Genomic DNA, 18,926 nt, shown 5'->3' with positions numbered 1-18,926 from the left:
CAGGGGATTCACATGCACAGCAAGGCTTGAAAAACGCTGCTCTAAGCCATGATTTCTCTTTCTGGTTGTGTCGCTGGAGAGATGCCTTCAGACCATAATGAAGGCTTTTTTTTTTTTTTTTAAAAAAAAAAAGGCTTTTGGATGATTCTGACAAGCCGCCATGTTTGAGAGCCATCGCTCTAGGTCCACAGAGTGTGCTTCCTGCGTCCCCCCCAGGAAACCAGGCAGTCATTCCCCAGCAGACCTTCCTGGAGCACCTGCTCCATGGCATCTCAGGGACTCCAAGCCAATCCCTGCCCTAGAGGATTCAAGATGTCACTGAAAGTTCTAAACAGACAAGTATCTTAAGGTGCTAAAGGCACTGAAGGGGTACTCTGCTGAGGGTCTAGTGGGGACAAGAGGGAAGTAAGTGGCCATTTCCAGCAGTAGGGTTGAGGGGGGCCAGGAACCTGGGAATGGAGCTACATGAGGTGATGAGGTGATACCGGAGCTGAATATCGGGGGATGAGCAGATGCACCCCAGTGAATAAGAAGCTTTTGAGGACCTGAAAAGCAGCATGCAGAAGACTTTGGAGTAAAACAGATTGGAAATAGAAGTCCACCCTGCCACTTAGCAGATTCTGGTCCTTGTCAAGTCATCTCCCTTCTCTCGGTCTCAGTTCTGACATAGTATTTTTAAAACAAAAGTGAACTTGTCTTATAGGGTAGACATGAGGTCATGTTTCCCAGGTGCTTGCATGGCATCTGGGACAGAACAGGTGCCGGAGGCAGTAACCATGCTTCACACAGGGGGGTCGTCTCTGCCGTTCTGCCTTGAGGACAGGTGACTCTGCTCCTGGTGCAGGTGGCTTGAGGAAGAAGTGAGGTGGAGACTGTTGCAAGGCTCTAGCACCTAGAAGGGCTGTCGAGATGTATCATTTCATTTGAACTTAATGGCAAGCCTGTGAGTGAAGCTGAGCAGGGGCTTAGTCATGCCACAACTGAGGAACCTGCAGCAGGAACCATTTAGGTGACTTGCTCAAAAAAGAACCCACATCTCCTAAGTGCAGCACTACTGCTCTTCCCCGACCCTGAGCTGACCGCCAGACAGCAGATTGCCCCTAGGCACAAAAGATGGGGCACAGCTCTTATAGGCTCTGGGACACCCCTGCAGGTGCCACCCTCTTCTGGAATTCATCCATCCGAGAAACTGCACGAGTGGCAGTTCTCAGGGTGGTGCAGGAAGGCATGCACCAGAGGCTCAAAACCCAGAGCTAAGTGATAGCGCCCCCCACAACACTTAGGCACCCATTTCTGCAAGGTGGAGAGCACGAGTGATATGCTAAGAAATGAAATAAGCGCCTCCACCTCCCTACTGTCCTGCGGAAAGCAGAGATCATGGCTGCCCTGGCATCACAGAGCAGGATCCAATGTCAATGCATTTTAGTTAGTCAGACTCAGTGTCATCTGCGCAGGAACATTTCATGGTAAACAGGGCATCTCTCTTGTTAGCACCATGCCCAAAGAGAATGAAAGGAAAGCTAAATAATGTGACTGAAAATAATGTTTAAATAAAAGCAAAAGTGAAAATGCCCGTCATTTAATGCAAGTGGTAGCTGTGGGCTAGAAGGCACCACATTGAACATTGGAAATACAAAAAAGTGCTTCAATCCCCACCTCTTCCATTTAAGCCTTGACAGACTGGGGGGGACAGACTCATTAATAAACAGCCACAGCATTATATCATGTCTTGTGACCCAGGTCTGAATCTCGGCACCCAGAGGAGAAAAGTTGGGAAGGTTTTGCCAGAAAAGGTACCATTTGAGCTGACACTGAAGACTGAGAAGTTAAGCCAACTGACAGGAGGAGGGAGTGGAACATTCCATAGCGCAAGAGCAGCTTGCAAGAGCAGCTTACAAAGAGGCCTAAATGTACATTTTAGGGATAGTATTGGAGCTCGGGGTGTCTGAGGAAATAGCTAGAAAAGGGCCGGGAAAATGGAGCAGCAGCAGACTCAAAGGGCCTTGTGCTCTGCTGGGCTGGGGCATCTGAACTTAGCCTGTGAGAAGTGGCGGTGCTGTAGGGAATGCAGGGAGGTGACAGCTTGGCATTTGGGTTAGATCAGGGAAGAATGGCTTGGGGAGGACCCAGGCCACAGGCAAAGAAACCGGCTCTTTAATTGAGAATGAGGTGATGGCACAATAGGTTTAGGGCTAGAGAGGCAGAACAGTTGGAAAAAATCTTGTCATCTTAGCTGAATTCAGGAAGAGAAAACAAAAGAAGATTCTTGGACCTCGAGGTCTGGTACTCTTAGAAGCAGTTAGTCCCCAAAGCACTGCCGCAAGCAAAGGGTGTTTGTCGTGACGAACAGTGTGACGGGTTAAGACCTCCAGAGACGTGGACATCGAAAAGATTACCCAGACTTCACACATAATTCAAACATGCCAACCTGTAAAACAAAGTTTTGTTTTTTAGAAGGACCCAAATTTGACATGCCTGATAAAATGTAGACTAGCTTTTTTGGAGACTTTTCCGATTCTCCCTTGCATCTTGAAAGGGTATAAAATGCCACGACTTAGCACTGCTGTGTCTGCCCCCCTGAACCCCCTAGCACAATTTGTGTCACAGTGTCCAATGAAAATGGCCAGTGCCAGGGCATCCAGCCTGAACTTCAAATCAGAAGTCTTTCAGGACACTTAGAGGAGTCTCCCAATATTGAGTTGTGGTTTAAGGAACCAGGAGTGATCAGGCTGTGCACAAGAACTGACAATTAGCATCCCAGGAGTTAGGAGTCCAACTCCAGTGTGGCCTAGATTTGGAAGGAATTGTAAATCAGTACCATGTGATAACAAAATTGAAGCTTAATAACAAATATCTACTGTAGTCCTCTCCAAATATAAAATTAGACATAATGACTAGTTATTAAAATAATTACAATTATGATTCTTGAGTGCCTACTATGTGCCATGCATGATGCCAAATATTTTCCATATCTGATTTTACATCATTTTCTCAATTTTCTGGCAAGGTAACAGTTAATAGCCCATTTTGCAGATGGAGAGAACCTGAGGTCCAGGAGGTCAGTAACTTCCCAAGGTTCTGGAACCTGGAAAGGGCAGAGCTAGACTTGGAACCTGGGCTATCTGATTCCAAAGCATGTGCAAAAATTTTTTCTCTTGTGTGATGAGGGTCAGTATTTTTGTCTCCTCTACACAGTCCTGGTCTAACTTCCCTTTTACTATTAGGGTAGTCTTGTCTTTATGACCATTTTCCAGAACAGAAACAGAAAAGCCTCTCTGTTTTGCTTATTTTTCTTTGGGTGTTGCTACAAATTACAAGTTAATCCTGCAATTCACTTTTATCTGACTCCAGGAGGAAAACTCCTGCACTCCTGATAAGTATAACCTAAGTGTCAACATAAGTTGGTTGTAACATGGCACAAGATGGTGCTGACACTGCCAGGGAGTCAGATCTGGCAGGGTCTTATCAGTGAGTCCCAACATGGGAGTGGGGCTGCTATGAAATCTGAGAAAAGGGCTTGCATTTCAAATTCTCAAGGTGTTTTTTTTTAAAGTGAAGACTTCCATGTTTCTGGTGTGGATTCATAGGCTACCTATTAATAATCTCTTTAAGAAAGCATTATATTGAGCATGTGATCTGGGTGAGGCACCAAGCTGGGCATGACAATCATTAACAGGAGGCTTTTGCATCAATAGTTGGGCAGGAAGGATAGTTAGGTCAATCAATGGGGTCAGAAAAATTGGGGATCTATCACCCAAAATAGAAACATCATCTCCATAAGACTTTTTGATTGGATTCAAGTTCTGATCTGTGGCTGTCTGTAGGGGAAAAGGGGAGCACTCACCTACTGGCATGTCCTTGTTTTCCAGTCACAGTCCAGCACATAAATATTACCTGACCACAGACCCCATGACGGGGGCCGTCTTCCTTTCTGACACCAACAGCCGACGGGTCTTTAAGATCAAGTCCACAGTGGTGGTGAAGGACCTTGTCAAGAACTCTGAGGTGGTCGCAGGAACAGGTGACCAGTGCCTCCCCTTCGATGACACTCGCTGTGGTGATGGTGGGAAGGCCACAGAAGCCACACTCACCAACCCCCGGGGTAAGGACTTGCTGTTTATAAATTATCAGTAACATTTATTGGAATATTGTCCATTTCCAAAAGAAATACATGTGGCAAAAAAAATCTTGGAAAACACCAAAAACTATACAGAGGAAAGAAAGTTAACATTGTCATAATTCCACCTGCCAGAAATATTCCCATCTAGCATTTCCTTTCTTTTCTTATGCTCTTTTTTCTAAGTATTTGCATTGTTGTAATACTCCTCCCCCCAAAAAAAAACTGTCTCAGTAACCTACTTTTTTTGTCTAAATAATATATCATGAACATTTCTCCATATTGTCAAGTAGTCCTTTGTGTACTCATTTTTCACAGCTACATAGTATTCCATTAACTGGCTGTCCCATTGTTATCAATGCTATTCATTTGGACACTTAACATCTCATGTTAATTGTTTTATAACAATATCACAGTGTCTTATCCTTGCACCTGTTCATGTGCTATAGGATGGGTTAGCAATAAGTTTCAATTTTAAGTCCTTCAGAACGTTTAAGTCCTTCAGAACGTTGAACCTACCATCCCATAATCACAATTTCTCATTACTTTATTCACAAATATTTACTGAGTATGTAGGGTGCTGTGGTTGATTAGATAAGTTCATTATAGCAGAACAAATAACACTTGAGCATGAATCATTCAGACACTGGAGAATGGCACAGAGTCTAGATGCCTGGGAGACAAGGGAAGCTTTTTGGAGAAAGCATCATTATCAATAAATATCCATCAGCAGAACATTCATGGTGGTTCATGCCTAAAGCCAGTGACCTTCAGTTTCTAAGCCATCAATAAAATGGGGCAATAATACCTTCTGTGTCCACTTTGTAGGATTGTTCTGAGGGTCAAAATTAATATATTTTATATGATATCTTCATTAAAATGTCATTAGTGATTAGATTATTAAATAGTGCCTTAGGAAATGAGCCCCCCCACACACACATACATACACACACATGCATGTACATGTTCACAAAATGTAGTGGCAGTGAAATTGCCCAAAAGCCTGTAATTAACCCAGATAAATGACATGGGTGCCACAATATGAAGACAGTTTGCAGCAGGGAGGAGGAAAGATGTCCATCTATTTAGCACAACATGGTTGTGAAATAGTTGGTAAAATGCAGTTGGTATTGTACTTCCAAATCAAAGTTGTAGACTCTAATGAAATCAAGCCGTCTTGTATTCAAATTCAGTCCTTGCCACCTAATAGCTGTGTGACTTCAGGTGAGTTCCTAAACCTCCCTGAGTCCCACTTTCCTCATCTATGAAGTGAGATATGCTGCACAGATATAGTATAGGTTAAATATTTTCAGGAATGTAAGTGCTTGGTATGATGGTACTGGGCACATGACAAACATCCCATGAAGAGTGAGCCCTGTTGTTCTTGTTATGTTTATTACATTATATCATATCTTATATCATGCTATTTCTACCGCAGACCTGGAATGGTCATGTGGTAATTCTGCAGGGTAATATTGTGGCATCCATGGCTAATCTCCCTCCTAATTATAATTTCCTTGTATTGAGACAATAGTTGAAGTGGAAAGAACACTGGGCTTGTACTTAGGGACTGTGCATTGGGGTTTTGCTCAGGCATCCATTGGCTGTGTGTCTCCCTCTGGGTCTCAGTTTTCCCACTGCTGAAAGAGCAGATTGGGCTAAATGATCCCTGAGACTTCTCTCCGTCACAACATTTTACGCTCAGAGTTAAAACAGTTTCTGAGAATTTTTATTCTCTCCAGGTCTTTGTTAATTGAGCTACAAATGTGTTCTTCACCATACACACACACACACACACACACACACACACACACACACATGCATGCACATGTTCACAAAATGCAGAGGCAGTGAAATTGCCCAAAAGCCTGTAATTAACCCAGATAAATGACAAGGGTGCCACAATACGCAGACAGTTTGCAGCAGGGAGGAGGAAAGATGTCCATCTATTTAGCACAACAAAAGAAGGAAAATGCAGTAATTAATCAGGGGACAGATCGCTTCTATTAGCCTGTGCAGTCAACTTTGTAAACAAGAAATGTGATTGTTCATGGAGCACTCATCAGTCCTAGCAAATGGAAGAGAAGGACAGAGCAGAGCCAGGCAAACAAGACAACTCCTGTCCTGGTACTCAAAGAGTATAATTAATTTACATTTTAGGCAGGAGACAGAGGAAAGGCTTCTCTCATCTTAGGGACTTCCTGGTCCCCCAAGTGAAATCACCCACCAGCCCTGGACAACCTAGGAGAGATCAGAAGGAACTGCTGTCCAGTGGGTTTTGACCACACAGAGGCCCTTGGGGATTAAACCACCCAAGTGACCAGCCACAGACACATGGGCTCAAGAGCAAGGGCCTAGAGACCACAAGTGCTCCTTTATCTCTCAGCCTCTGCACCCCTAAGCAGTTCACTTTGGTAGATGGACATGCAACTCTTGTGATTCTTGTGATTCTGTACCTGGGGTGGAAACCAATATCAACCATGAGCATTTTTCAAACATGCCTTGGGCCCAGTCACAGCCTCCCACTGAATTCACATTTCCAGGAATGGAAGAGGCCAGATTTTTCAGGTGATTCTGAAACACACAGTGATTAAGAAGTACTGATGTACTGGAGTGATCCTCAAACTTTGATTTCTATCATTATCACCCAAAGTGTTTGTCAAAAAACACACATAGATGCTCAGACTTCACTTGAGTTTTTCTTTTCTTTTTTTTTCTCTGCCTAGAAGAACTGGGGTGAAGGCCAGAAGTGTGGGAGGTGAAAGGATTCACCAGAGACAAGTGGGGAGCAGAACAGGTGGATCTACTGAAATACACTGCTGAGGGGAGCAGTGGGCAAGATAGGAGAGGTCTGCTGTGCCTTCTAGGTTAGCTCCCTGGCCAGGAATCGAACCCAGGCTGTAGCGATGATAGTGCTAAGACTTAACCTCTAGGCCACAGGGAAGGCCCCATGATTCCACTTTTAGTAGATGGCTAAGGTGGTAAGTAAAATTCTCTAGCCATAGCAAGATGGAAGGATCAGTACCCTGGAGAATCTGAAGACCTGGGTTCTAATCCCTGCTTTGAACAAGTTACTTCAAGCCTGTGGGGTTCATCTCTTCAACTTTCAAAGGGGAACGAAAGTTGTTGGAAGATGTAATGATGGGCAGGTGTGTTCTGTCAACCAGCCAGGACCCACCAGTGTGTGTTTAACCTCTAACACTGAATTCCCTGCTCCGCCTTCCGTTCTCCAGGCATCACGGTGGACAAGTCTGGGCTGATTTACTTTGTGGACGGCACAATGATCAGGCGCATTGATCAGAACGGAGTCATCTCCACCTTGCTGGGCTCCAATGACCTCACCTCAGCCCGGCCCCTCAGCTGCGATTCTGTCATGGATATTTCTCAGGTAAGGGGAACCCTGTGTCTATACCCAACACCTAGTCAGTCCAGTGGCCCTTTATCTTTCTTCTGCATGAGCCTATTAAGAACACGTGCTTGATGCCAGGACTGTGAAGATCTCTAAGGACACAAAGATGGAAAGGCACGACTCTGTGTTCTGGGGGTTCACCATCAGGGGTGACAGAGGGAGGCACAGAGGACAGTGATAAAATCTGCCCAAGGACGCCTACAAGGCTCACAGTGATTTTAAAGCCACTGCTGCTCGAATTCCCTCTTTGGAAGCACAGGTACCCCTTTATTGCCTGTCCTCCTTCTAAACTGTCAGCTCCATGAGTCCAGAAATTCAGTCAGTCTTTTCCTCTACTGTAACCAGGGTGTCTGGTACACGGCAGGAACACAATCATATCTGTTGGTTGGTTGGTGGGTGGATGGATGAATGGATGGATGGACTGAGTGGATGATTCCTAAGCGTCTCTCACCAGCTGTATAACTTTAGACAAGTTTCTGAGATCCTTTGAATCTCGTGTTTTCTATCTGTAACATGGGTATCATTGACATGGGCCTGGCAGGATTGCTTTAAATATACATGAAACAGGGTAAGCAAGGCTCCTTACCCCTTGGTACTCAGAAGTGACCAATAACACAAGTCCCACTTACACTTACACAAGTCCCACTTACACAAAGGAGGTGACATTTGTGCCAAGTTTTGAAGGTTCAATAGGGGTTTTCTGGGTGACAAGGAAAAAAGGAAACATTTCACACAAAGGAAGCAGCACATATAAAAGAACAATGTTAATGAACCAGGTACATTAAAGGAAGATTAGGAAATTGAATGCAAGACCATAGGGTTCTTGGAGGAAATAGCAGAAGTTGAAACTGAAAGGCTTGATTTGGGACCAATCAGTGAAGGACCTTAACATGCAATGGAGACCTGAGCGGAAACAGTGTCTGAACCTTCAGCATGTCCTTAGTTTGTCCTGCAATGAGTTGGCAAGAGTTTGTCCTTTACTGCTACATCCCTTGGCAGGGCCTGGCCAGTGCTGAATCAGTGAATCTCTGTCTTGCCAACATTTGCAAAACCAAGGAAATAAGGAGGCTTGAATTACATTAAATTGCAAATTGGTGTCAGCAACATCCAGGCTTAGCTTTCTCAACCCCCTCACTTCTAGGGTACCCTGCACACACAGGCCCTGTTTTGCTGACCATGGACCTGCTCTCTGTGGCTCAGTGACACCTTTGGCACTGGCCCATGTCAGAGTGTCCCTTCCTCAGAGCCCGCGGCTATTGCAGGCGAGGTCACAACACCCGTGTCACATCCCCGTCAGATGCTGGTGTAGCTTTCCTCTGCACCAACTAATGTGATTGTTATGCTCCAGGATGAAATCTGTTCTCTGCCACTCGTCTTTCCAACTTGGCAGGCCTCACCTCACGGGCTTGAGAGTTTCCCTCTCCAGTCTGTGTAAGCTCGAATTACCCATCAGGAAGCTGCCACAGCCCCAGGATGTGCGTGCAAGTGCTTTCCATTCTCAAAACGGGCCCTCCACCAGTCAACACAGGGTGCCGACATTTTTCAATCCACACATTGGAAAATTGTTTAACTTTAGACAGAGGTACTCCTGCCGAGCAGTCAGATCAAACGCTTGGAAGACAACTGGCTTATAGCATGTGTATGTTGGGTTGGGGGGGCACACTTAGATTCAGAAATCCTGGACTGGAATCTCTGCACCCCTGGCCCTCACTATCTTTATCTGAATCTAAGCATTAGATTTTTGTTTCATTCTCTAGACACAGGGTGTGCGCGCGTGTGTGTGTGTGTGTGCGCACACACATATGTTTGTGTCTTATATATAGGGATAAAGGTACTGGCTTTTGTTCTCACAGCTTCCTCTGTTGCAAATGTTTACCCAGCTCCTTTACTGTGCCATGGGGATTAGGGAGGAAAGCCAGATAGCTGAGAACCCAGCTCAATAGCAAGAGTACAAAGGGAACGACCAAAGAACCTGGACTAGCTCCTATAGAAGGAGACAAAGACCAGGCCCAAAAAGAAACTACAGGGAGACATAGAGGAGAGGAGGAACAGAAAACTAGTTCTCAGGCTATAGCCACCACAGACAACAGAGCACCACCCTTAAGAGTCCCGAGTGATTTCCTGAGAACTCACACAGGCCAAACACTGTTAGAAATGGAGGTACAGAGATAATGCAACTTCAGTTTGCTTTCTTAGCTGCCACAATAATCCCTCAAGACAGATATTATCTACCCCATTTTACAGATAAGGAAACCAAGGGTTGGTGAAAAAAAAAATCAGTTATAAATGCACAGCCCTGTGCCCTGTGCCATGTGCCATCGGGGATGGAGAGATGATTTTTACATTTTTTTTTTTTTTGTGAACTCTAGCACATAAATTACACAGCACAGACTGTGGCAGCTAGTGATAGGCTATAAATATCAGTTCCCTTTAAAAGTTACAAAGAACTTCCTTCTACATTGTCTTGTAAGATCCTCACAGCTATTCAATGTAATGTTTATTACCTCCTTTCACACTTGAGGAAAGAAGTTCAAAGTATTTTAAAAATTTGAGTAGGATCTCACCTGTGGCTGTTGTGGAGCTGAGCTAGAAAGTGAGGTGCCCTGACTCCGCGTCTCCCATGCTCCCCCGGCCAGCCACCAATCAGCTCTTCGCTCATCCATTCGATGATCCAGTTCTGAAAATAACTCTGCAGCAAGGCAGTCAGTTCAGAGTGTTTTAATAAGAGCACAAAATGCTCAGGAGATAGGAAGAGAACTCCAATTCAACCTCCAGGCCACAGAATACAGGAGCTGCAGGGGCCTCAGAATGATCAAGGCTTGGGGCTCCATTTTAATGATGGGAAATTCAGCTTCTGCAGGATTCACTAAGGGGAGGTGGAATGAGAGGAGCTTGGGTACTGGATCTGGTACAGAACCACTTCACAGGCACTGTGAACAGGAGGACCATCTCCCCCATCATAGCCCCTTCTTCCTGGGTGCCTGTGGGCATTCAGGGTAGCAGGACTGTGCCTGCCTGTCCTTTCTTCCCTCCCTCCTCCCTCTCCCTCTCTCACCACCTCCTTCCCCCCCACACACACACCCATCAGGGAGCCATCTTTTCATTGTAATGACAGGCAGAAAGGTCTGCAAGCAGGTCCCCAAGGGGCCACGAGACCAGAGGGCATGAAATATTTAGCAACCAGTGTTGACAAGAAATGGGTTTTAGAAAATTGAAAATTCCCCTGTCACTTTAGAGTAAACTGTGTTCTTGATGTAGCCGCAGGCTACGGTGAGGCTGCGCTCGAGAGAACACTGGGAAGTGTGAAAATAGCAGCCCTGCCCAGTGCCTCAGGATCCCTTGTTCTGTGGAGACAGAGGAAAGCAGGCTGGGGGTGAGGGAACAAGAAGACTCCAGAAACAGAGCCTGACAGTTGGGCTCAGAAAAAATGAGAAGGACCCACCCCATCCTGAGGGCCCTGAGCTGAAGGGGCAAGTGAAGGGGGCCTCATCTCATATGTACATAAGCCACTGGGGTTTCCTTTACCTTCATAAATGACACATGTACATTATAGAAAATGCAAAGCTAAAAATTACAAAGAAGAAAGATCAGGTTACTTCTAAATTTACCTCTAATGCCAACAGAGTTAGTATTTTGGCATATATCACTCAACCTTTTCATCTCCCCTCTTCCCCCAATCTAATTTATTGTATTTTTTCCCCAATTGGGATCACGCTGTGCTTACAATTCTATAACCTATTCTTTCTGCTTAATATATAGCAAGCATTTTCACCGTGTCATTAAATACCCCTTTATAATATACTTTTAATGATGACACACAGTATTCTAACTTGTGAGCGAACTAAATATATTGTGATTTATTTTGCCAGTTCACATCTTTGGACATTTGAGTTGGCTCCATGTTTTGAGCATTACTTAAAAAGGCTGTGATAAATACCTTTATAAACAAAGATATACAAGAGTAAATTTCTTACCTGAAGGTATACCTTGTTTAAATAAGCCCCAGATTGTACCAAATGTCAAGGGTTTGTAAGGGGCTCAGGAACATAAGGCAGTAAGTCCTTGGGGTATGTAGGAGAGAAGCAAACCAGCCAGAGGTAGTACCTGTCAGCTACTCCAACCCATGGTCAGCGCGCTGGACCTTTTGGAAACACCTTGGCTGAGGGCTTCCCTTAGTTCTGGCACCTCCAAGTGCGATACAATCCAGCCTGCCCTTCCTGAACAGAACAGTCCTCACCTCAGACCCTACCTGCTGTAATCTCCTATGTGCCCACCTGAAGGCTCACCACGATCCCTGTCAGCTTCCCCACCTGGCTCAGAGGAGGCTACTATGTGGAGCCCAAGACCTCTGATCCCCCACTTCCCATTGCCAGCTTCATGAATCCCTTGCAGGAAGACCTGTTCTCTGAGGTACTAGAACCATTAGCTAGAGCAGGGCTTCACAAACTCAGTGTGCAGAGGAGCCCCGGGGCATCTTGTTTAAGGGGACACTGATTCAGTAAGTTTGGGGTGAGCCTGCCATTCTGCATTTCTGACCAACCCCCAGAAGATGCCAGCATTGCTGGTCTGCTGATCACATTTGAAGGATAAAAGACTCCATTGTGACTCCCAAGTGCACTTTAGAAGCTTTCGAATCATGGCAGTGCCCCACACCTGGGGATCTGCTCTAATTGACCAGAGATGGCATTTGAGCACCAGTTCTTTCCAAAATCACAGCATCTCCCCGCCCCCACCTTCATGAAATGAGCTGCCATTATTCATGCTCCTGTGGCCTAGGCAACCTGCACTATTGTCATTCCTGTCTTTCATATGTAGATACTGAGACTCAGAGAGATGGAGTAACTGGCCCAAGGTCATAAGGAATGGGGCTAGAATCTGAACCAGGCCTGTCCTACTCCAAAGTCTATCCTCTTGCCTACTTGGTTTGTTTCTTTGCCTATCTGTCGATTGGTCTGTCTTTCTTTTTACATATCTATTTATTCTTTGTTAGCCCCTTCTGCATGTTTTGCCAGCCTAATTGAGACCGATATCTCAGTGGTGACTCTTGCATGAATTCACTCTGATCAGAGGGGCTGGCAACTTAGTTGATGACAGGATGTTCTGAGGCTCAGACAGGACTATGTGTGAAGGTGCTTGGGACACTGTTACAGTCTATATGGGGTGTGGGATGATGAATGGCGGGCCCCTAGCCAGGCATTTGAGTGTCATTGTCTCCATTGTCAGGTTCGCCTGGAGTGGCCCACAGACTTAGCCATCAACCCAATGGACAACTCCCTTTACGTCCTGGACAATAATGTGGTCCTGCAGATCTCTGAAAACCACCAAGTGCGCATTGTTGCTGGCAGGCCCATGCACTGCCAGGTCCCTGGTATCGACCACTTTCTGCTGAGCAAGGTGGCCATCCATGCAACCTTGGAGTCAGCCACCGCTTTGGCTGTCTCTCACAACGGGGTCCTGTATATCGCTGAGACGGATGAGAAGAAGATCAACCGCATCAGGCAGGTCACCACTAATGGGGAGATCTCACTCGTTGCTGGAGCCCCCAGTGGTTGTGACTGTAAAAATGATGCCAACTGTGATTGTTTCTCTGGAGATGATGGATATGCCAAGGATGCAAAGTTGAATACCCCGTCCTCCTTGGCTGTGTGTGCTGACGGGGAGCTCTATGTGGCGGACCTTGGGAATATCCGAATTCGGTTTATCCGGAAGAACAAGCCTTTCCTTAACACCCAGAATATGTATGAACTATCCTCGCCAATCGACCAGGAACTCTACCTGTTTGATACCAGTGGCAAGCACCTGTACACCCAAAGCCTGCCCACAGGTGATTACCTGTACAACTTCACCTACACGGGGGACGGTGACGTCACACTCATCACAGACAACAATGGCAACATGGTGAATGTCCGCCGCGACTCTACCGGGATGCCCCTCTGGCTGGTGGTCCCAGATGGCCAGGTGTACTGGGTGACCATGGGCACTAACAGTGCACTCAAGAGTGTGACTACACAAGGACATGAGCTGGCCATGATGACATACCACGGCAACTCTGGCCTTCTGGCAACCAAAAGCAATGAAAATGGATGGACGACATTTTATGAGTAAGTATCAAGATAATGCCAGTTGATGGTTTTGTCTCATGAGATGCATTGTAAGATTAGAAGGGAATCGATGAAATACTAACGTTTGGATTTAGTTCATTTTAATTCAGGATTTGCAGCTGTGGACCATTACCTATAAAGTGTTGAGTGTTTTCATGTTCCACATCGTTAACATGGTGTAGATGAAAAGGCATGTGCAAAGGAGTCAGATGTGTTGGGCTTGGGTCCCACTCTACCAAGGAGTAAATCTCTCTAGGCCTCACTTTCCACCTCTGTAAAATCAAAACAGTGAATACCTGCCCAGTGTTACCACAGGGAGGCAATGTAGGTGAAAAGTACATGATAAAGTGCTTCATATGACTGGTGTCCAGAAATAGGGCACTGAGAGAAGAAACAGTTCCATGCGGATGACTTTCTCACATAGTCAAAGTTGCATCTACAAGTTTTAAAAAGCAGATTTTTTTCACTTTAACCATTTTGGATGGAACTTATGATGTGCTTTACATGCCCTCCTTCTCAAACACATTAGACAGCATAATGAATTCTTTCTTTGCATGTAGCAAGGTCATTAGTAAGAAACAACCACCACAATGCACATTTTACTGTAATATGAAGATTGCTTCCAGGAAACGATGATACAGAACCCAGCGCCTCCACACAGGGTGACTCGAAACTTTGATTAGCTCCTATCTCATCAGTGTAGTACTGAGTTCTCCCTCTGTGTGGCGCTGTCATGTCACTATTTGCTTCAGTCATGTTCCCCGCTATACTATGAGTGGAGAACCAGAAGTTCAGCTTATTACAATCCTAGCCAAAATAAATATATTCTTAATATATTCATTATATGTTTGTTACGTATTATATATTTATTTATACATTCCTGTGTTCCTGTATGAGCTGTTTTGATGAATAGACATTGTAAATTTCTTTTTCTACTTAGATTTCTTTTAAGCTTCTTTATGCGATCTTAGCCAGGTTCCAGACAACCAAGGTCGAATATATAACTCTTAGACAACAGTACAGAAGAAAGTCTCAGTCTTGCTGAGTATCAGCAGTGCATTATTGCACTTCATCCTCACAACAACTCTGGAAGATAGGTGATAGTATTCAATTTATAGAAATAGAAACGGAGGCTGTGGCTCACTTGTCTGCTGGCAGAACAGCAATCACAGCCACGTCCTTCTGATACAAGAGCTGAGGTTCTTTTCAACTCTGCCCTGCTGCTCCTTGAACCGTACTTTTACTTAAGCTTAATCAAGCCTGTTTCTCAGTCATAGAATCCAAAGGAAAAGGATCTGTAATAGATTTTTAAATATAATCTACACCCAAAATGTCACAGCAATTTGTAAAAAGCTCACTGGCTAAATCCCTTTCTCTAAACAAGGGCCTTGTTAATTATAAAGACAAGACAAAGATCCAGGAAAATGGCAATTATCTTGATTAACTCATTGAAATGGAAATACTCTAAATAATTCAATGCCTTCCCCTATTACCCAGTGAAAATCTCTTATACTTTATTTAGCCAATATAGGGGTTTCTTTGTCAGAGCAAGTAGAGACACTCAATTTCTTCCCAGGGTCATTCCCACAGGTCCCAAATTAAATGCTTACACATTACTGGAATCACTGCTCCCAACTAGCTCAGAAATCCGGTCTTTGCCTATACCACTACCAGAAAGGACTCCATGTTCCTCCCTGTCTTTCCCTGATGAACTAGATAGCTGCTGTATTTGCTGTTTGATGAAGAAGGAAAAGTTAGTGTCACTGCTTTTATAAAACGGCATTTGAAATTCAAAAGTATCCACTTAATAGCAGTACTCAGGAGTATAAGATAAAAGCCCTAAATAGAAGGAAAAACATAATTTTTTTTGAGCTTCTACATAATTCTACTGTGTGCCAGACTCTTACACCTTTAACCTTCACAGCAACTTTTGACAGCAAGGAATTATCCAAATTTTTTACACATGCATAACCTGAGGCGCAGAGAGGTCAGATAACTAGTCTAAAATCACACAGTGAATACATAACAGAAAGAACTTGTAAGTCCACATTACCATACCAGCTGGATTCACCAGAATTCTTTGTGACTATCTGTGTGATAGGGATTCAAGTTAATAGTACTATTAAAATAGTACCTACTTTGTAGCAGCTGAGGTTCAGAATTTCAATGAAATAAAATATGTCTTACTCATCATAATTACTCAAATGATGCTGCTGTTATTTCAAGCAATATTAGTGGCAGTGCTGGTGACAGCAGAAATGTTGTTCAGCCATGAAAAGTGTTACCAGGGAGGAACTGCAAAGCTAATCAAGGAAGCAGACAAAATTTATAACTGAGGTAGGTAGGAATCACAGGTCAGGTCAGAAGAGCAGAACTAAGTGTCAAATCTGATAGATCAAGATATGAAGTAGGAAAAGGGTTAGGTCCCTGAGAATACCCAAAATGCATTGAGAAAAGTCCAACAGAGTGGGTCAACTCAGGCTATGAGCAAAGTGAGGGTACCAGACATAGACTTTCACTGGATGCTAGTCATGTGACGGGCAGGCTGGCTGGCTTCCAGACCCAAGTGTCAACCAGGCAGACAGAATGGCCCCTACCCATTTCAGAACCATTATAAGGATAAAAATACTAACTAAATACTGAGAGTGAGAATACTTAGCAAACTGTAATGCTCCCTAGAAGTAGAAGTGAGATAATAACATTGCTCTAGTGAGTTTTTTCTTTCTTATTGACAATTAGGTAGAATATTCTTTTTTTTTTTTTTTTGGTCAAGCAAAAATAGTCTTTATTCAAATTTAATGGAAACAGGGGGCACTATACTTTGCAAGACAGGGAAAAATAAAATTAAAAAAATTCTTTTCTTTTTAATGTAAAACAATATAATCACAATACCAGAATATGGAACTCTACATTTTATTTCCTATGGGTTACTGCAGCTATCAATTTTCCTAGAATGTGCTATTCACAACTTTGTTAAGTCCAAAAATATGAAACCAAAGTGGCAGGAAACTTAACACTTAGCACTTTCACTAAATGGCATACATCAAAGGAAATCAATTCAAGGGCAAAAATAGTTGACAACCTTAGTGCCGTCCAGAAACTGCGCTCCCTGTAGGAAAGGCCAGGCCTGAAAGCCAAGGCTTTTTTGATAGTCTACTGTGGGCCATGAGTAAAGGGGGTTTGCAAAGAGAAGATGTTTTCAGTTGAGCAGGAAGGCCTGGCGCCAGGAGGCTTCACAAAGAGGAAGTGCTTAGATTTAACTATTTGAACACACCATTAGGGGAGTTAAAAATGTACAGCAGTGACATGTTCTACTTCAATCACTTGTGCTACAGCTAAGGGGGGCTGGGGCCGGGCCAAGCCATTGCTGCAGTTGCTGGGATGCCGTGGGTGCATGTTGGGCGCCTGAGGTACCAGGCCCAGTTGCACCACGTGGAGCGCTTCTTTATGGGCTACGGGAAGATCCTGGAGGTGGATCTGAAGAATGAGTATGGTTTGTGGAATATTCTTTTTTTTAACAAATCATCCACTATCATTCATTGACCCCCTCCATCCTTGCTACCACCCCATCCATTCTTCCTTTCTGGTTACCTTGGTTCCACTGATTTATTTTTATTTAGCTTTGTCCATTCATCTGCTTTGTTTCCTTATACTTTATGTACAGGTGAAATCATCCAGTATTTGTCTTTCTCCTTCTGACTTATTTTGCTTTGCATAATCCTCTTGAATTCCTTCCATTTTGTTGCAAATGGTGAAATTTCATCTTCTTTATAGGTGAATAGTATTCTATTATGTATATATATCACAATTTCTCTATCAGCAGGCCCTTAGGTTTTTTCCATAGCATAGCTATTGTAAATAATGCTTCAATAAACATTTTGGTGCATATATCTCTGGAATTCATGATTTCATGTTCTTCAGGTAGATACCTAGTGATACCTAGTAGTGAATTGCTGGAAGCTATCCCACTTTTTGAGGAAGCTTCATACTGTTTTCCAAAATGGTAGCACCAATTTATATTCCCACCAACAGTGTGTGAGGGTTCTTTTTATCTACATCCTTGTTACTAATCTTTTTGATGTAGGTCATTAAGTCATTCTCACAGATGTGAGATGATATCTCATTGTGTTTTTATTTGAACTTCTCTAATATAAGTGATGGTAAGCCTTGTTCTCATGTGCATTTACCATCTGTATGTCTTCTTTGGAAGTGACTTTTCAGATCTGCCCATTTTTCAATTGGGTTTTTTGGGTTTTGTTTTGAATTCCATGAGTTCTTTCTTTATATATCTTGGATAGTAACTCCTTACTGGATTTGTGATTTGCAAATATCTTCTCCTACTCATTAACCTGTCTTTTTGTTCTGTCTATATTGTCTTTCAAAGTATAGAAGCTTTTTAATTTAATATAGTTCCAATTGTCTGTTTTTTTCCTTTGGACTCAAGTCCCAAAAGACTCTCATGTTGGTATAATGGAATGTAACACCTATTTTTTCATCAGTCTATTTTATGGTTTCAGGACTTACATTCAGGTTTCTAATATATTTTGAACTTATTTTTGTGTGTGAAGTTATAAAATGATTCAATTTCATTCTTTTGCATATGACTGTTCTGTTTCCCCAAAAACATTTGTTGAAGAGAATTTCCTTTCTCCAGTGTATGGTCATAGCTGCTTTGTTGTAGATTGTGTCCATGTATGTGTGTGTTTACTTCTAGGATCTCAGTTCTTTTCCATTGATCCATTTGTCTGTATCCCAATACCATATATGCTCTTTCAATTGCTGTTGTTTTGCAATATAGTTTGAAGTTGAGTAACATGGTGCGTCCATTTTTCTTCTTTTTTCTCAAAATTGTTTAATCTATTTGGGGTATTTTGTAGTTCCATCTAAATTTTAGCATTTTTGTTCTACTTTCTTTAAAAATATTGGCATTTTTATGGAATTGCTTTGTATCTATATTTTACTTTTGGAAAGATGACTATTTTGACAATATCAATTCTCCCCAGCCATAAACATGGAAAATTTTTCTCTTTGTGTTGTTCAATATCGTTTAACAGTGCCTTGTACTTTTCCTTGTATAAATCTTTTACGTCCTCTGTTAAATTTATCCCTAGACATTTGATTCCTATTGATGAGTTTCTAAACAGATTGTTTTCATAGCAATCTGTTGTTTGCATATAGGAATGCAATAGATTTTTGTATATTGATTTTGTAGCCTTCTACTTTATTCATTTTTTTGTTTATAATATATTTTGTGGTGTCTTTAGGGTTTCATTTATATATATATATATATATGTATCTC

The 18,926-nt window shown here is 43.2% G+C and overlaps 1 protein-coding gene across 4 annotated transcripts in view; it reads left to right on the top strand.

The window, feature by feature from the left end:
• Positions 1-18,926, top strand: part of TENM4 (teneurin transmembrane protein 4) — a gene marked incomplete at both ends in the record, with an annotated part of 390,357 nt that overhangs the window by 340,606 nt on the left and 30,825 nt on the right. For all 4 annotated transcript variants that reach the window (XM_084236342.1, XM_084236341.1, XM_084236340.1 and 1 more), the window contains 3 exons: positions 3,870-4,102; positions 7,351-7,505; positions 12,750-13,627. In XM_084236342.1, the coding sequence (XP_084092468.1) occupies positions 3,870-4,102; positions 7,351-7,505; positions 12,750-13,627 (1,266 nt within the window). The remainder of the gene's footprint in view (positions 1-3,869; positions 4,103-7,350; positions 7,506-12,749; positions 13,628-18,926) is intronic.

This window comes from Talpa europaea (assembly GCF_964194135.1).
Source record: "Talpa europaea genome assembly, chromosome: 1".
Lineage (NCBI taxonomy): Eukaryota > Metazoa > Chordata > Mammalia > Eulipotyphla > Talpidae > Talpa > Talpa europaea.
Note: the sequence above shows the minus strand (reverse complement) of the source record. Positions and strands in the feature narration are given on the sequence as shown.